Below are 18,533 nucleotides of genomic sequence, written 5' to 3' on the forward strand. Positions count from 1 at the left end.
AAATCTCTCCTTTTCTTTCAGCTCACGATATCTATGGCATCACTTTCCTATAACATTTCGGGAGGAATGCTTGTACATGTCTGCCAAGACTTGGTTTAGCGGTAAATTAATTCCAAATCCTTTAATGTTAATTATGTAATATGTGAACTTCAGGTTCAATTACTAGCTTAACCTTGTTTTCCTTTTGATTATATGTTTGGTTGCTTCATCTTGTTTTGGCTTATTGCTAATGACTATGGCTCAAATTCCAAATGCAGATAAAGGTGCTTTTCACTGTGAATATTTTGACTTTATCCTAAAGCAGTTACTTAGAAATAAACTTACCAATTTCATAACTGATAAGCTTATAAACAAATTTGCCAAGATAAACAGGTAGCAATTCTAAATATAGTTTAGGTCTCTTTCCCCTTCATTAGCCTTTGCTTTCAACCTATTTTCTCGCCATCAGGAACTGTGGTAACAGTGGTCATTATACCAAATGGGTGCATTTTTATCAGCAACACTGGTGTACTGTAACCTACTGATAATTATAGAAGATAGAAATGGCTAGAGGAGAAAAGGAATATAATTTAACTGTTTGGGAAAGATTGATTTGAAGAGATTTTCTTTACTACTGGATTGTTTTTAAAATTTGCTAAACAGAAAATTCTCACTACAGTAATCCTGCTTTTCATTTCTCAGACTTAAATAAACCTGCAGATTGTAGTACCAAGTTGCCCTTCATCTGTGAAAAATATAATGTCTCTTCGTTAGAAAAATATAGTCCAGATTCTGCAGCTAAAATACAGTGCTCTGGGGATTGGATTGCTTTTCAGAATAAGGTAAAAAGAGAATTGCTACATTGTACAAATGATGATTGCTTTCATGCTGGTTGTATGGCCTGTGGCAGAACGCAGCCCATCAGATAACTTCACTAAGATAGACTCTGCATATTTCAGTAACTCACCTGATCCCTCTGCATTTCCAAAACCAAGTTGACTCTCAAGTTAGGCATGCCTACAGGTCTTTCCAAGTACTGTGTTCCTATTCTGTTGCTACTAAACTTAAATTGCTGATATTGATCTGTCAATGGATTGTAATACTTTAAATAGACTCTCTCTATAGCATGAAGGAAACTGACAGTTTCTGGCTGATAAATTTTCCCCCCTGAAAGAAAACATCCAAGCAGTATCTGTCACTTAAATTAGACCAGCATTCCCCAAACTACTTTTTGGGAACTACACATATGCTAACAAAATGCTCATCATTGATCTTGCTTCCAAAGGGGGCATTCTAGATCTGCCTCTTTTGAGATTCATAATCTGTATTGGTATATGTATCTCTTTGGAAATGCTAAGTAGAGAGATTGCTATAGTATGTTAAAACATGTGTTCTGTTACGTAAGAGAAGTTTGATGATAAGCAGGCTGGGGTTGGTGTGAGAGCCCCATGACATCTTCAAAAATGGTTCCTTTTGTCTTTTTGCTCTGCCATCCTTAGCATAATAAAACGTCCAAGCTCAAGTTCAGAGTGTTCTCTCTCGGGTCTTTTCTAGAAGCCACCCGATGATGATGATTTATATAGCTCATTGGCCACTGCAGTCTGTAAGGAAGATGAAAGAAAGCATTTTGTAGAATGTTTCAAGAAACACAATTTAGAGCATACTACTCCATACTAATGTGATCACAATATCAAAAAGAAAAAGGAAGATATGTGTCTGACAACTGAAAGCTCTGTACTAAAGCTAAGATATTAATTTTAAAAGTAGTACAATCTTTTTTCCCCAAGGTACTGGGACTAAATTAATTTACATAGTTGGTGTAATTTTGAATTAAAATATCCTGCCAAAAGAAACAGGGATGATTTCTTTTAAAATATCTGTTTTTATATAAGGAGGTGATGATTTGGAATGCAGCCTTTGAAGTCAGATGGAACACAATCTAAATGCTGACCATACCACTGTCTGGCTATTTCACTCATTGGAGAAGTTACTTAACTGCCCAGTGCCTCAGTTTCCCCCCATTTGTTGTGAGAATTAAATGAGATAATATTATGCAAACTGTTTAGCACCTGGGAAGCACTCAATAAATGGGAGGTTTTGGGGCACCTGGGGGGCTCAGTCGGCTAAGCGGCCGACTTTGGCTCGGGTCATGATCTCGCGGTCCGTGAGTTCGAGCCCCGCGTCGGGCTCTGTGCTGACAGCTCAGAGCCTGGAGCCTGTTTCAGATTCTGTGTCTCCTTCTCTCTGACCCTCCCCTGTTCATGCTCTGTCTCTCCCTGTGTCAAAAATTAACAAAACGTTAATAAATAAATAAATAAATAAATGGGAGGTTTAAAAAAAATAGTTTGACTAATAGACCACTCTAGTTGTTTATATTGAGAGCAGAGATCTGCATTCATATAGTACTACTTTGTGAATTTCCATCTCTCAGAGACCAAAAATTAGCAGCCCTCTAAAAGATGAGGTGTTTATGGGACACCTGGGTGGCTCAATCAGTTAAGCCTCTGACCTTTGATTTCGGCTCATGTCATGATCCCAGAGTCATGGGATTGAGCCCCGCGTCAGGCTCTGCACTGAACGTGGAGCCTGCTTAACACTCTCTCCTCTCCCTCTGTCCCTCTCCCTGGCTTGTGCTCTCTCTCTCTCTCTCTCTCTCTCATTCTCTCTCTCTTTAAAAAGAAATAAAGAAAAGATGAGGCGTTTACCTACTATGTGAGCTTTCCTGTGTCTGGAATCTTATTCTTCATAAGAATATTCTTCATGTTTTTTGTTTGCAGTGTTTTCTAAAAATCAAACCCAAGTCTCTCACATTTTCTCAAGCAAGTGATACTTGTCATACCTATGGTGGCACTCTTCCTTCAGTGTTGAGCCAGAGAGAACAAGGTAGCAGAATTGTTCTGAAAACATGTTTTATTCTGATCTGGGGAGCCAAGATAGTTTGGGGAGGCCGTGGGGAATTCGCATATTAAAAAATCTTATTAGGGGCACCTGGGTGGCTCAGTCAGTTAAGCACTTGACTCTTGGTTTTGGCTCAGGTTGTGAACTCGCAGTTGTGAGTTCAAGCCCCACGTCGGGTTCCTCAATGACATTGCAGAGCCTGCTTGGGATTCTCTCTCTCTCCCTCTCCCCCTCTGCCCCTCCCCTGCTCATTCTGTCTCTCTTTCTCTCTCAAAATAAATAAATAAACTTATTTTACAGAATAGGTAAAAGACTATCTTTGTAGATAAGCAAGAGATATTCATTAACATTTTTAATATATCTTTAATTTGAATAAGTCAAATGCTTTAAAAAAAATCTCTTTCTGACAGATTTTATTACATCCTTGCTTCCGGATATGGAGGCTACATTATGGATTGGTTTGCGCTGGACTGCCTATGAAAGGATAAACAAGTGGACAGATAACAGGGAGCTGACATACAGTAACTTTCACCCATTGCTGTCTGGTTGGAGGCTGAAAATACCAGCAAATGTAAGTTTTTTTGAGTCAGAAATCTATATAGGTTTGTGACATACCCAAGTATTCCATAAATTACTAGATTAAGATAATAACAAGGGTCTATTGGGACACCTGAGTGGCTCAGGTGGTTAAGTGTCCAACTTCGGCTCAGGTCATGTATGATCTCATGGTTCATGAGTTCAAGCCCTGCATTGGGCTCCATGCTGACAGTGTGGATCCTGCTTTGGATTCTCTCTCTCTCTCTCTCTCTCTCTCTCTCTCTCTCTGTCCCTTCCCCATGTGCGCGCACTCTCTCTCTCTGTCTCTCTCTCAATATAAATAAATAAGCATATAAAAAAAGAATAAAGGTCTATTTTATGAGTCCACTTATATGAAATGTGCAGAGCAGGCACATCTTTAAAGATAAAATGTAGATTAGTGTTTGCCAGAGGCTAAGGAGGAAGGAAAGATTGGGGGTGATGCCCAAAGGGCATGGCATTTCTTCTTGGAGTGGTAAAAATGTTCTAAAAATTGATTGGGGGTGATGGTTACATAATTGAATATACTAAGAACTATAGAATGTGTGCTTTAAATGGGTAAATTATATCACCTATGAGTAATATGTCAATAAAACTGTCCCAAGAAGAACAGGAGCTCCCCAGCATTCAGGCAGATGCCCCTGTTTTTCACAGTAGCTTCAGACTCCATGACACTTATTTTACAACCACAATAAGCCATCAAGGAGTGAGATGCAAATAGAAGCAAATATAAATGTTTTATTAACATTTTGGGATTTGGGGGCTGTCTCCTGGGGCCAAAAGTACAAAATTGGTGATTAGTGATCATTCTTCCCAAACAGCTACACACAAAGAAGCTATAGAAGGGAAAAAAGCATTGTGTTAACAATAGTTACCTTATACCATGATTCTGCTGCCCCCTGCTTCTGTCTTCCCTATTTGCTGGATATAAACCACCCTTTGCACAATGGCAAAGATTAAGAAATTAACTTTAAAGTCAAATTCCAAAGGTATGCCTAGACAACAGTTGATGTTCCTGATGCAGTATAACTTTGCTCAAGGTAGATGTTGGTGGCAAAGGGAACTCTGAGTCATATGTAATTAGGTACAAAGTAAATATTAAAATAATGCTTGGTTATCATAGAAAATCTGAAAGTTGTAGAAGAGTAAATGCAATAAAGAAAACTGTCAACCTGATTCTACTTATACTTAGGCCAGTAGCTTTCAAGGTTTCAACCATAACCCCATAGTAAAAAATACATTTAAATTACTATTTAGTACATGAATATAAATATAATACTGAATTGAAACAGATGTTTCAAGAAACAGTACTTACCCTTACAGCATATACCCACTGATATTTTCCTTCTATTTTATTTTATTCTAGTCTAGTCTAGTCTAGTCTAAGCTATTCTCCTTCTCCTATCCAATCCTATTTCATTATCACATATGTGAGTCAAGATCTACTGAATTGATGTCACAACCTACTAAATGAGTCACAGACTATATTTGAACCCACATCTAGGAAATCACAATAAGTATTTCAGCATTTTTCCTTCTAGGGCTTTTTCATATATTATCTTTCTGACATAGATAAAATCACAGTCTGTTTACCACTGTATACATACTATTGTATTCTACTTTCCTTATTTAGTATTATATAACAGTTTCTTATACCATTAAAAGATATACTTGATAAGCATTTTAATAGTTGCACAATACTTCAGGATAGATATGTGAGAATATTTAGGTTGTTTCCATTGTTGCACAATCATAAATAGTGCTATAGTGAACGTTTATGTGCATAATCTTTGGTTATATTTCAAATTACCTCCTTAAGATAGATTTTGGAAGTCATATAGCCAGATCAAAAGATGTAAGTAGTTATAAAGCTCTGATCACCAAATGCTTTCCAGAAATGTTTATGAGTTTATATTCTTATTAGCAATATATTATGATTGCCATTTTATCCATAGCAACATATTAACAATTTCTAACATTTGTTGAACATCTAATATGTGTCAGGTACTTTGCTAATGCATCATATACATTATTTCATTTAATCTGCATGACAGATGTGAAAAAGACTATTACCCCACCTCTATCTTAGAAATGTAAAAACAGAAGGAATCCTGTAACTTACCCCCAATTGTGCAGCCATGCACATTTAAATGTGTCAGAGTCACATTTAAATCTAGGTCCAAGATTCCACAGAACCAGTGTTCTTAGGTTCTTTACTACGTTGCTTGTAAGGGACATTGTCTTTTTTTTTTTTTTAATATTAAATTTATTGTCAAGTTGGTTTCCATACAACATCCAGTGTTCATCCCAAAAGGTGCAAGGGGCATTGTCTTTTAAAAATTCTTGCTAATTTGGTAATTTAAATATGTCATATTTTTATTTATATTTCTCTGATATCTAATAAATTATATATAATAAGTTCTATAAGTTCAGTAGTAATTTGAATTTCATCAAGTATAAATGTTATGTTTTGCCAATATTTATCAAAGCCTTCATATATTTCTTTTTTCTTTCTTGCCTTCATGTATTTCTTATGATATTATAACTGTAAATATTAAACATGCTAACTCTCTATTTCCTGTGTTTACTAAAAATATTCCAGTACATTTTTAAACTCTGAATACCAAAAATATTCTAGAAATAAGTTTTGATTTTTTGCATATGTGTATATTCAAATCTGTTTATTTTCTTTTTTTCCTCCATTTCTATTAGATTACAAAGCTCATCATGTAAATGTTACTTAAATATATGCTTATATTTTCTTTGCCTTTTTTTTCCTGACAGCATGGTACAGCCATGGTATGTTGTGTATGTTGTCAGTGAATACTTAAGGCGTTTCCCTAGTCCTGTCTAACATCGTTTATTAAATACACTTCCATTTGTTAAAGACAATATGGGATGCCTCCTTTATTATATATTAAATGTGTGTGTATGTGATATGCTCTTACATAGCTATAACACGGATCTAAATACTACAATTTTGCCATATTTAAAAAAATGTAATAAGAATAGTTATCCTTTATGTATACCTTTAAACAATAGTTTTAGCTATTCTTGTCCATTCTTCCAAACTGTATTATTTAGTAAATTTCCAACTAAACTAATTAAATTAAAAAAAACTTCTGATGAGAATTTGACAACATTTTAGGGAGAATTAACATCTTTTTATTAACCTTTCAATTTAAAAATATGGTGTACTATATCTCTCCATTTACTCAAGTCTTCCTTCAGAGCCCTCAGTGAAGTTTTTGTAATTTTGTCTCATTGCCTCTGAGAATGGCAGGTTTTTTCTTGATTTTCTGACAGGCAGAAAGCTATTATTTGGGTATATTTACATATGTATTTCATAGGCATCCATCTTCCTAAAAGCCTCAGTACTTCTCAGAGTTTTTCGCTAGATTTTTTGGGGGGTTTCCTAATCAGATAATCATAATCTTCAAATACCTGTCCATGCTTCACCACATATGGCTGGACTTCCAGAACTGTTGTACTACCAGAAGTAATAACCACCAACCTAGACTTGCTCTGTATTTTCTGGACTGTCTGAAGTCTCTCATTGTTATATATGATGCCTACTCTTTGTTTAAGTTTTATCATTCTAGAACTAGCTTATTTAGAACTTCTATTCAAGAATAAGTACTGAATTTTCTGAAGCTTATTTCCAGCATCTGCTAAAATTGTGGTATAGCTATAGTAAACCATTTTCATCTTCTTATCATAAAATCTAGTTGCTCAGAATGGATTATTATTTTACTAGTATACTGAATTGGATTTATTAGAATTTTATTTGAGAATGTTTTCATCTCTGTTCACAGAGTTGATTTTTTTATGCTATGTGGTCGGATTTTTTTTCCGATTACATCAGCTTCGTAAGATGAACTGGGTAGCTTTTTGCCTTTATGTTTTGAAATTATGACTCAGCCTGGAGAATTTTCTTTCCCTGAAAGTTTGAAGGAATTACCTAAAAAATCATGTGATGTTACTTTTCAGAGATCATTCTTTAATAATAAAAGGATTTGGTGTAGTGGTTGAGTGCTTAAACTCCAGAGTCACATTGTCTGCGTTTGAATTCCATCCAGCCATTTAGTGTGCCTTTGTAAGTTCACTTAATTTTTCTTAAGCCTCAACTGTTCATCTGTAAATTCTGACACTGTTACACCTACAATACAATGTGAGAATTACATAGACAATTCATTTAAAGGTTTTAGCTCTCTGACACATAGTGTTTAAAATGAACTATGAATATTAATTTTCAGTTTCCTCCAAAGTTACTGGTACATTTTGGATTTTGTTTCTCCTTATAAAAAGTATGCTAATTTGTAGTTTTCAAGAAAGCTGCCTACTTCATTTAGATTTTTTTTTTAAGTTTTTAAAATGTATTTAAGTAATCCCTACATCCCACATGGGGCTCGAACTCATAACCCCAAGATCAAGAGTCTCATGCTCTTCCAACTGAGACAGCCAGGTGCCCCTCATTTAGATTTTCTAATGTATTAGAATAAAATTGTGTATACTATTATCTTTTTAAATCTCCATATCTTAATTTGATTGTGTTTTTGCTTTTTCTTATTCAGGTTTTTACAAAATTGGTGTGTTAATGGCTTCCTCTTCCCTCTTCTCCCCTCTCTACTCCTATTGCTTAAGATACATTTACAAATATTACTACATTTTCTATCCTGTTTTTCTTGGAGTTATATTTTTATTCATTTTCTAATCTCCTGTATTCAATTCTTAGTTCATCTTTCCTTTAAAAACCAGAATACATTTAATAATATATATTTGCAGAATTCCACTATTGGGTATTCACCCAAATACCAAAACACTAATTCAAGAAGATATATGCACCCCTATATCTATTGCTGCATTATTTACAATAGCCAAGATATGGAGGCAACCTAAGTATCCATTGATAGATGAATGGATAAGGAAAATGTGGTACACACACACACACACACACACACACACACACAGAAATACTACACAACCATAAGAATGGATGAGATCTTGCCATTTGTGACAACATGAATGGACATAGAGGGTATTGTGCTAAGGGAAGTAAGTCAGACTGAGAAAGACAAATACCATTTCACTCCTATGTGGAAAACACTCATGTGAAAAAAACAAAACAAATGAATAAGCAAATAAAAAGGATAGTCATACCTATAAACACAGAGAACAAACTGAATGTTTGTTCAGAGAGCAAACTGAATGTTCAGAGAACAAACTGATAGTTGTCAGAGGAAGCGGACTGGGAGAGTGGGCAAACGGGGTGAAGGGAAGAAGAAGTTATAGGCTTCCAGTTGTGGGAATAAGTTACAGGAGTAACAGGATTATATAGTGACAGACAGTAGCTACACTTGTGGGGAGCATAGTATAACATATAGGGAAGCTAAATCACTATGTGGTATGCCTGAAACTAATGTACCTTTGTGTGTCAACTATTCTCAAATAAAACACTTAATAATAATACACATTTGCCTCTGTAAAAAAGTTTTACACATATCCCTGGTGATATTATTCTTTCCTATAATTATTTTATTTCAGTTTTAGTTCCGTGTTTATTGTGTAACATGTGTGTATGTGTTTTTATAAAATTTGTAACTCCTGGGATAAGCCTACTTTTCTTATTTTTCTAAGTGTGTGATATGTTTCAAGCATACAAAAAATATAGGAACAATATACTTCGAAAAAATTTTTATATCTAGTATTATTGATTTGTGATCAGAGAATGAAATCTAAATAGATGTTTATGGATGTTTTTATAGTGACAGATACAGGATCAAAGCTTTAAGGTGAGTACTCTGTTGTAGTATACAGTTTGTCAACATAAAAAATTTAGAAACATCTAATTAAATTATTCATCATTACTTTTTTTGCTTTGAAATATCAAGAATGATAGCAGAGTGTTAAATATTACTATAATTGAGTTTTAATCTTGTACCAGTTTTTCTTGATCTGTTTAAAATTTTTTTTAATGTTTATTTATTTTTGAGAGAGACAGAGACAGAATGCGAGTGGGGTAGGGGCAGAAGGAGAGGGAGACAAAGAATCCCAAGCAGGCTCCAGCCTCTGAGCTGTCAGCACAGAGCCCGACGCGGAGCTCGAACCTATGAAACTCTTCATAGAAGGAGTTTGGAAGTTTTCCTTCCATTTCTATTTTTTGAACAGTTTCAAGAGAATAGGTGTTAACTCTTCCTTAAATGTTTGGTAGAATTCCCCTGGAAAGCCATCTGGCTCTGGACTCCTGTTTTTTTGGCAGATTTTTGATTACTAATTCGATTTCCTTACTGGTTGTGGGTCTGTTCAAATTTTCTATATCTTCCTGGTTCAGTTTTGGTAGTGTATATGTTTCTAGGAATTTGTCCATTTCTTCCAGATTACCCATTTTATTGGCTTATAATTCCTCAAAATATTCTCTTACTATTGTTTTTATTTCTGTTGTGTTGGTCATGATCTGTCTTTCATTCTTGATTTTACTTATTTGGGTCCTTTCCTTTTTTCTTTTATAATTTCTAAAGTTAATTGCCCTTTTCCCATTCTTTGGAACTTTTGGAGGATTTTCTTGTGATTTCACAGTCAGCTCCTTAATGAAATTTTTATAGGACGAAAAATCCAATTTGGAATATAAAGTTCTCTTGCTGGGATCTTCAGACAGGTAGTTTCATGATTATTTGTACATATTTGCCTTTTCCTTTAGATTTTTGAGGAAGAGTCCCAATACCACTGTGCTATAATGCTCAACCTCGAAAAGTCGCCTTATACTGGGACATGGAATTTTACTTCCTGCAGTGAGCACCACACTCTGTCTCTCTGTCAGAGATATTCAGGTATGAATTATCATCTAGATAACTATGCTACTTTATGCTGTTAGATATATACACTACTTTTTCATGAAAATCTTATAAATGAATTAATATTAATTTGTAAACATATAGCTTCCCTAAATTTTCAACATGGCTAAACTCATATTGGTTCAGTGAGTCAGATTATCTCAAATGGAATGTGATTTTTTTTCAAGTGTCATTGCTTTACCTAATTAAATATCAAAATTAAGTATTGGTGCTGACAGCTCTGAGCCTGGAACCTGCTTTGGATTCTGTGTCTCCCTCGCTCTCTGCCCCTCCCCCGCTTGTGCTCTGTCTCTGTCTCTCAAAAATAAGTAAATGTTAAAAAATGTTTTTTTTTTAAGAGGTCCATATTTTCAAAAAAGATGTTTTTCAAAAGTATCACATTGTTTCCATTGATCACAATGTTCTTAATAAATGATTAAAAAAAAAAAACAAAACCTTTGGGGACGACTGGGTGGCTCAGCCACTTAAATGTTCAACTCTTGATTTGTTCTCCGGTCATGATCCCAGGGCCATGGGATTGATCCCTGCGTTGGGCTCTGTGCTGAGCATGGAGCCTGCTTAAGATTCTTATTCTCTCTCCCTCTGCCCCTCCCTCTCTCTCTCTCAAAAATAAAAATAAATAAATAAACAAAAAAATAAATAAAATTTCTAAAAAGCTTTATCATGTAATGAGAACCTCAAGTAGATAATCCACGTGCTTCTAAGGAACTTTTTGTTTAATTAACCTATGGTCATTTGTCTCATACTGTTTAGTAACTGCTTTATTCAGGGAAGTACTGTAAAATAATAATTCAATATATCCTCTTGTGGGTTGTTTTGTACATTTTTTTCATGGGAGCTCTCCCAGATTAAAACTTTGTAAGGGAATACCTAACACCTCCTCTTGTTAAAGGAGTTCAAACAAAGGAGGTATTTGATACCAATCTGAAATGGTAATCTCATTGTAGCCTACTTTTACTTATGCCTTTTTTCCTTCCTAAATCAGATTAACAAAAACAATTTTGTTCCAATTTTAGAAAAAAAAAAAGATGCGGCTCAAACATATTTGCCTAAGGTATACACCAAGCCATACCTAGTTCTCCCAACGAAAATCTGAAATAAATGAATAGATAAGTAATATCTAAAGTACTTATGGAGAAATGAAGAAATGTCCCATGCCTCGCAGAGTGGGTGGTTTTTGTGTTTTTTTTTCTTTTACACACAGAAATTGAAAGCAGACAGACCTTGCAGAATACTTCAGACACTATAAAGTATCTAAATAATTTGTACAAAATAATCCCGAAGAGTCTGACTTGGTTTGATGCTCTGAAGGAGTGTCAGAAAGATAACATGCACCTGGTGAGCATCACAGACCCTTACCAGCAGGCGTTCCTAACTGTGCAGACGGTCCTTCATAACTCTTCTTTATGGATTGGACTCTCCAGTCGAGACGTAAGTTTTCAGTCCCAACTGCCAGGATTGACTGACGAAACGTGAAATTTTTGTTGCGCGCAGCATTTCTCATACCAGACCAAAAGAACCCAGAGGTTGTAAAATCTTACTCCACTGAGTAAATTTCATGAAGTGTATAATTTTTAGTGGTAGTCATCTTTCCACTGTTGAAAGTTCTGATGCTTTATTGTTTAGATTAAGGAGAAGTTCTAGTGGACATATGTAGATGAGCACTTCTTTTTATTCTAGTAAAAGACTGAGCTAGAAGCAGGAACTGCCATCTCTCCCCAGCCAGTGAAAAGCAGAGAGGAAGAGAAGAATTAAATCAGATGAGGTCCAGTGTGTAGAAGTACTGTGGCTTCTGATGAAGAGTCTTTTTATCCTTTTCAGAATCAGCAGAGTACAATTAAGCCTCTCTAAAAGTGGATTAGAGTAGTGTTTCACCACAGTTCAAGGCCTGATCCTGGATAGATGTCTTAAGTACTTCTAGTTTATTTCACAGCCCAGCAAAGAATACTAGTCTCCTGCTAATTCTCAGTGCTAAGCTACAAACATGTTACATAAACAGGAACATTTATGCTTCTGAAGCATTTAGCTATAATTAATAAGCATTTTTCTAAATAAAGGTATAGTAAAAAAAATAATAAATAAAGCTGTAGTATTTCTGTCAGCATTGTAGGTCATTTTTGTCTCTGTTCTAGGCTCTCTATGTATGCCCACTGAGATGTATTGAAGGGTAAAATATAGGGCTGGTATGTGAGGCTGCATATATTATGCTCTGCATAGGGGGTGCCATTTACAAAGATTGTGATGTGAACTCTGCCCCCTGCATCTGCACAGTACATGACTGGTGAAGCCCTTGTTAGATAAATGTCCCCTAAACCAGTATTCTTCACTCTCAGAGAGAAGGCAATTGGCAGAGTAGGACAGAAGAGTACCTTACATTGTGAAGTAAACCTAAGTTATATATACCTTGGGGAAACCCTCAATATACCAATGTGGTATATACCAAGATGGTTTTAGGACTGCATGGAAAAAAATGTGATTGAAAGTGATTTAGTCCTAGCACACACCAAGAGTTGAACTGGAGAATGGGTGAAAAAAACTTAAAATAGACTCAGAAGTAAACATTACCTTTGACAAATTTTGGATTCATTACCAAATGAATCTAGTACATTCTAGCATGTACTAGAAGCTCAGTTAAAACTAGCATTTAGAAATTTCTTGAATGTTTTCTCTGAGACTCTCAGAGCCAGATCGTCAGCTTGAACTAGTTTTTAAGACTCACTATATCAATTCTTTCATAACATTGCTTTTATTTATTTCCTCTTCAGTGTTTGGGTTTATGTGAAACCCATCATTGTGTCTCTTGTGAGGGTAGTAATAAGTTATTACATTTCCTAGTTTCAATCACCTTTAGCCTTTTGAAACAAAAGCAATACCATCCCTGTGGAAAATTTGTAAATTTATAGTAAATATTTTTAAAAGAAAATTAAGATCACCTATAATCCCAGTAACTAGTGATAAATATGATTTAGTAATCTGATATATATCCCTCAAGTTTTTTCTATGTACACATGTATTTTTTTTTAATGTTTATTTATTTTTGAGACAGAGGGAGACAGAGTGCGAGTGAGGGAGGGGCAGAGAGAGAGGGAGACACAGAATCTGAAACAGGCTCCAGGCTCCGAGCTGTCAGCACAGAGCCCGATGCGGGGCTCGAACCCACAAACCGTGAGATCATGACCTGAGCCGAAGTCCGACACTTAACCAACTGACTCACCTAGGTGCCCACACATGTATATTTTTAAGATAATTAGAATCATACCATTTTGTAACTTTTTATTCACCACTTAAGGATTTTGGCCTTATTTCTTATCCTATTTTCAATCTGTACCTATGTTTCTCTTTTTTCTTTCACTCTTTAACATATTCTATGTAGCTGTTTATTATGTATTTGCATAAGCTGCCTTAAATCTTTAGAGCATGGACAGGATACATTTTACACTGAAAGCAATGGAAGGGTATTGAAAGATTTTAAACCTGATAGTGACAATATCAGATTTTTACTTAAGAAGAATTATACTGGCAGAGGGTGGGTAAGGAAGCGAGCAGTTAGGAGATTTCTTACAGAAATTCATGCAGGAAATGATGTTGGCCTGAAGTAAGGCTCACGGCAGTTCTGGTTTATATAAAGTTCAGACTGTGGTGGTGGCAGTGGGTCACTCAAGTACACAGAAGTGGAAATACATAGAAAGAGAGGAAGTCAAGAAGGCTTGGGAGCTGGATGAATTACCCACATGAATATTAATGTCTGTAAGTCGATGGCTGGACCAAGAAGACAGAGCAAGACATGGGGTATCTCCCCAGTGAATATCAGGGGGGAATAAGGAGGCAAGTCCTCAGTGAATGTCAGAGAGAGCAAGGAATCTGGGAGCTTGCATAAACCTCAAAGGAAATGACTGAAGGAGATAAAAAATAACCTGCTATCCCATTCTCATAGCCCTGCGGTATCTGAGAATGGAAAAATAAACAGCCTTCCCTTGTGGGTGTTGAAAGGAACTTATTCCCTTGGGAAAGGCAGGTTTTAATTAAGATCAATTAAGGTCAAGAATTTAGTAAAGAGACGCTTACAGTCGTAATAAAGAGAGATCACAATCAGCAGAGAGATAGAAGGTGCGGTGATTTATCTATGAGGAATAGAAGTTCCAAAGACCTGCTGTGAGTGCAACAAAGGTGAAGAAATCCAGGGTAATAACCAAGTGCAAGCAACATCCCATGGCCAAAGGGCACATTTGAGGTCAGAGGCTTAGGCCACAAGGTTACAACTGGAACTCTGGTGGAGAAGTTTTCAGAATGAAATAGTTGGTGGTATTGAAGCCTGAACATGTTTGTTATTTATGGTTCACTAAGGATACTGTGTGTGGCCTTTGCCCAGTATTCCAAATAAACCAGGGATGCAGAATTGCCTTGGGCCTCAGGACAGCTTAGTTCATTGGGTCAATGTATAAGGGCTGGTGCTCTGACAGCACCATGGGGAAGCCCAAACAGGTCTGTACCCTGGACTTTTGTACCTATTCTGTAAAGCCTCCCTCAAGATAGGTGGGTGGTCAGGCCCTTGTCAGGATGTAAAGATAAATGTTCATAGACTTTTAGTGCACAATAGAGTTTAGTGAATGAGGAAGCTTTTCTACAAAGACAAGTGTAAAAATAGCAGTGTGAGAGCCAAAAGGCCTGAGTCAGGGTTAGAGGGAGAGAGCCAAGATTTATGTAGCTCTTCCTGTGCACCAGCTGGCCATTGAGTTACATGTTTTATACGTTACCCCACGAATTCCAGCCCTGAGAGGTTAAGTGTCATATCGGTTTAATAGATGAGGGGATGGAAACTTGGCAAGGTAAACTCAAAATCAAAAACTAATATGGGACTGAGCCAGAATTCAAAACTAGATATGCGTAGCTCCAGAGCCCATGTTCTTTACACTACCACATAATTGTTTTTCTGACTTGCAACAACCAATAGTTCCAACTATGTGTGAGGCAGCCTAGCATAATGACTCGGGCCATGGACTCTAGCACCTGATGGCCTGGATTGGAATCCCAGCACTGCAGTATACATTCTATGTGACTTTGGGCACACTACATGCCTTCAGTTTCCTCATCTGTGAAAGAAATATAAAAGTTCCTATCTCATATGGTTGTTAGTAAGATTAAATAAGTTAATCTTTGCAAAGCACTTAGAACAGTGCCTGGCACGTGGTAAGTGCTGTGTAACTATGTGCTAAATATAAGATAAAATTAAAAGTTATTAGATTGAGCATGAGGGTTGAAATAATACAAAGGAGATATCATGAAGTATTGCCACTTGAACTGTATTTCGGCTGCTTACAGGATGAACTCAACTATGGTTGGTCAGATGGGAAACATCTTCAATTTAGCCGCTGGGTTGAAAATAATAATCAACTTGAAGACTGTGTGATGTTAGACACTGATGGTTTCTGGAAGACATCTGACTGTGAGCATCAGCAACCAGGTGCTATTTGCTACTATCCAGGAAGTATGCTAATTTTAAATATTTTAATTTATGGGGGGTGGTTTTGTAAAATCTGGTTTTGAAATTATAATCACGTTCTTTTTCTACAACAAAATTTGTTGTGAAAATTCAAGTAGAATTATTATATATTAAATACTTTGTCATTGATTTGTTATTTTAGACATGTTATATCTTTATTTTTGTCAGCTGACAATGGTACTTGACCTTTGAGTTTTAACTCCCGTTGGTCTCATTTTGTATGTATTTTGTGTTTATGTTCTATAGAAAACTCATATTTGTGAGAATTATTTTTTTGTAATTCTTATGATCAACAACTAATCTTTCTTTTTAAGAGTCACTGTTAAGATTCATTTGTTTGCCAGTAACAGTAACCAGCTCAAGCCAGCTTAAGCCAAAAGGGACACTTAGATCCTCCAAAATGAGGATATTGCTGAGCCTCATGAAGAATGGGAATCAGAAACTGAATGGAATCTGGAACCCAGAGATACTGTCTCCCACCTGTCCTTTCTGTTTCTCTCTGTAGACCCGCACTCTTCTTTTTATATACTTTATGCTTCTCTCTGTGCATGGTAAAACATGGCAGCTCTGTAGCTTTCAATGATAGCCATAACTGGAGATGGATTGACTATCCCTAAATTATACTTTCCAAATTCTTAGAATCTGATGTACTTCGCTAGAGTAAGGTGTGCAATCTCTAGCTCAGTCAGAGTAAAGTAGTTTTACAGCTGCCAGAGGCCCACATGTGTGTGTTTGCAGTAGAAAGAAAAGACTACTTCCCAAAGGGAGTTGTTGCAACCTGGGAGACATGCTGGATGGTCTCTACTGCATATTAAATCTGTTTGTTGACTTTGAGTAGAGTATATCTATATTTGCATCTCCTGGAGTATATGTCTTTTTCATAATAAAAGCCATAATCACATTTTCAACTATTTCTGTTTGCTTTCATTAAAGCAATAACTTAGAACATCACATATTTCATTAAAATGTACCTTTAATAAATAAATAAAAATTAAAATTTATCTTTAAAATTAGAGAAAAGGAGCATCTGGGTGGCTCAGTTGGTTAAGTGTCCAACTTCAGCTTAGGTCATGATCTCACAGTTTGTGAGTTCAAGCCCTGCATTGCGCTCTCTGCTGACGGCACAGAGCCTGCTTGGGATTCTCTCTCTCTCTCTCTGCCCCTCCATCGCTTGTGCTCTTTCCCTCTCTCAAAAATAAATAAACAGTAAAAAAATTAAAATTAGAGAAATACCAGTAACCAGAAACTTAAAGATGAGTTCCCAAAGTTATAGTTAGGTGCCTATTATTAATATCCTTGTGTAGTCTCTGAGGTTGCCCCTTGTATTTGAGGTTTGGTGATACAAGAATACAGAAACAACATTTAACCTAATAGGACCTATTGTTTTATATTCTCCCACTCACTCCACAGCAGGGGAAAGAAATTATGTTAAATAAACTCCTTCCTACAGAAACCCAGTTAAGAGGTCACATTATATTTGAGTATAAACAGAACAGGCATCATTAAGCTATTATTTATTGGCTTCCTGAATATTCCCTACACATCAAGCCTAATTACTCTGAACAGGATTTAACATTTACATCTAAGATTAGAATTCTTACCATTGTCATTTTTTTCAGATGAGACTGAAAAAGAGATCAAACCGGTTGACAGTGTTCAGTGTCCCTCTCCCATTCTGTCAACTCCGTGGATACCATTTCAGAACTCTTGCTACAATTTCATGGTAGGAAAGACTAAATATCATGCAGTAACACCAGATGAAGTTCATTCTAAATGCCAGAATCTGAGTAAGTATCTTAAGTGTTCTAGATAAGTGATTATTAAAATTATTGGCTATTTTTTATTTAATAGATCCAAAATCACATGTTCTGAGTATTTGAGATGAAAAAGAGAATGACTTTGTTCTTGAGCAACTTATGAGTAATCATTACATTTGTTCATTAAAAAAACAAGTCTCACCTGAGTGTGTTATAAATATTTTTAATTAGCACTAGCGACTAGATTTCAAAAATACTCATCTCCTAATTTCTACATTATCAACAAAAAATTAAAATTTGTGTTTAGTTAAAATGGAGAATATAGGGGCTACTCCTTTACCTATCCATTAGAGAACCAGTCTGTCTTTACATGTATGAACAAAATGAGTTCTACTTTAAAAGACACAGAAATGACACTAGCAAGCAGAGAACTGGATGTTCAACCAAGCGAGGCTACAGGCGAAGTGAAAATAGGCAAATTTGCATAGTTGAAAGCTCAGGTGAGTAAATGAAAGCAAAGAAGAGCTCTGCATAAAAGAAATGCATATTTCACACTTGTGGCTCTCAGGACTCTCCAGATATTGTCGGTGAGATCCACTGAGGCTTTATGACTTCTCAGCAGTGGACCTGGGAACTGTGGGAAGTTCTTATGGAAAATATCAAACCATTATTCCCAAAAATGTAGAAACTAGTCTTGAGAGATAGTCTACAAAAAAGAATCCTTTGAAAAAGAGCAAGGTTGAGAAACACTACATGCCATTGTTTCCTGTTAGACATTATCAAATATATATTAGCATGTACTTTAAGAAGTACAGGCACAAATGAAGTAGTTTAATTTTGTTTAATTAATGTTTGTGACATTTTTATCCATCTAGTCTTTTTCTGAGAAATTCCTGCTAATTTCCTGAGGGACACCCTCTGGGAAATATTAAACTTTTATAATCCAAATATCAGAGTGATCTCTAAAGAAAA

The 18,533-nt window shown here is 35.9% G+C and overlaps 1 protein-coding gene across 1 annotated transcript in view; it reads left to right on the forward strand.

Moving 5' to 3' along the window:
* LY75 (lymphocyte antigen 75) overlaps window positions 1-18,533 on the forward strand; it is a 99,516-nt gene that overhangs the window by 60,688 nt on the left and 20,295 nt on the right. Inside the window, exons 20-27 of the mRNA XM_078451252.2 lie at window positions 22-101; window positions 682-821; window positions 2,757-2,862; window positions 3,288-3,448; window positions 10,151-10,280; window positions 11,509-11,735; window positions 15,624-15,789; window positions 17,424-17,591. Of these exons, the coding sequence (XP_078307378.1) occupies window positions 22-101; window positions 682-821; window positions 2,757-2,862; window positions 3,288-3,448; window positions 10,151-10,280; window positions 11,509-11,735; window positions 15,624-15,789; window positions 17,424-17,591 (1,178 nt within the window). The remainder of the gene's footprint in view (window positions 1-21; window positions 102-681; window positions 822-2,756; window positions 2,863-3,287; window positions 3,449-10,150; window positions 10,281-11,508; window positions 11,736-15,623; window positions 15,790-17,423; window positions 17,592-18,533) is intronic.

This window comes from Panthera onca, chromosome C1, assembly GCF_046562875.1.
Source record: "Panthera onca isolate mPanOnc1 chromosome C1, mPanOnc1 haplotype 2, whole genome shotgun sequence".
Lineage (NCBI taxonomy): Eukaryota > Metazoa > Chordata > Mammalia > Carnivora > Felidae > Panthera > Panthera onca.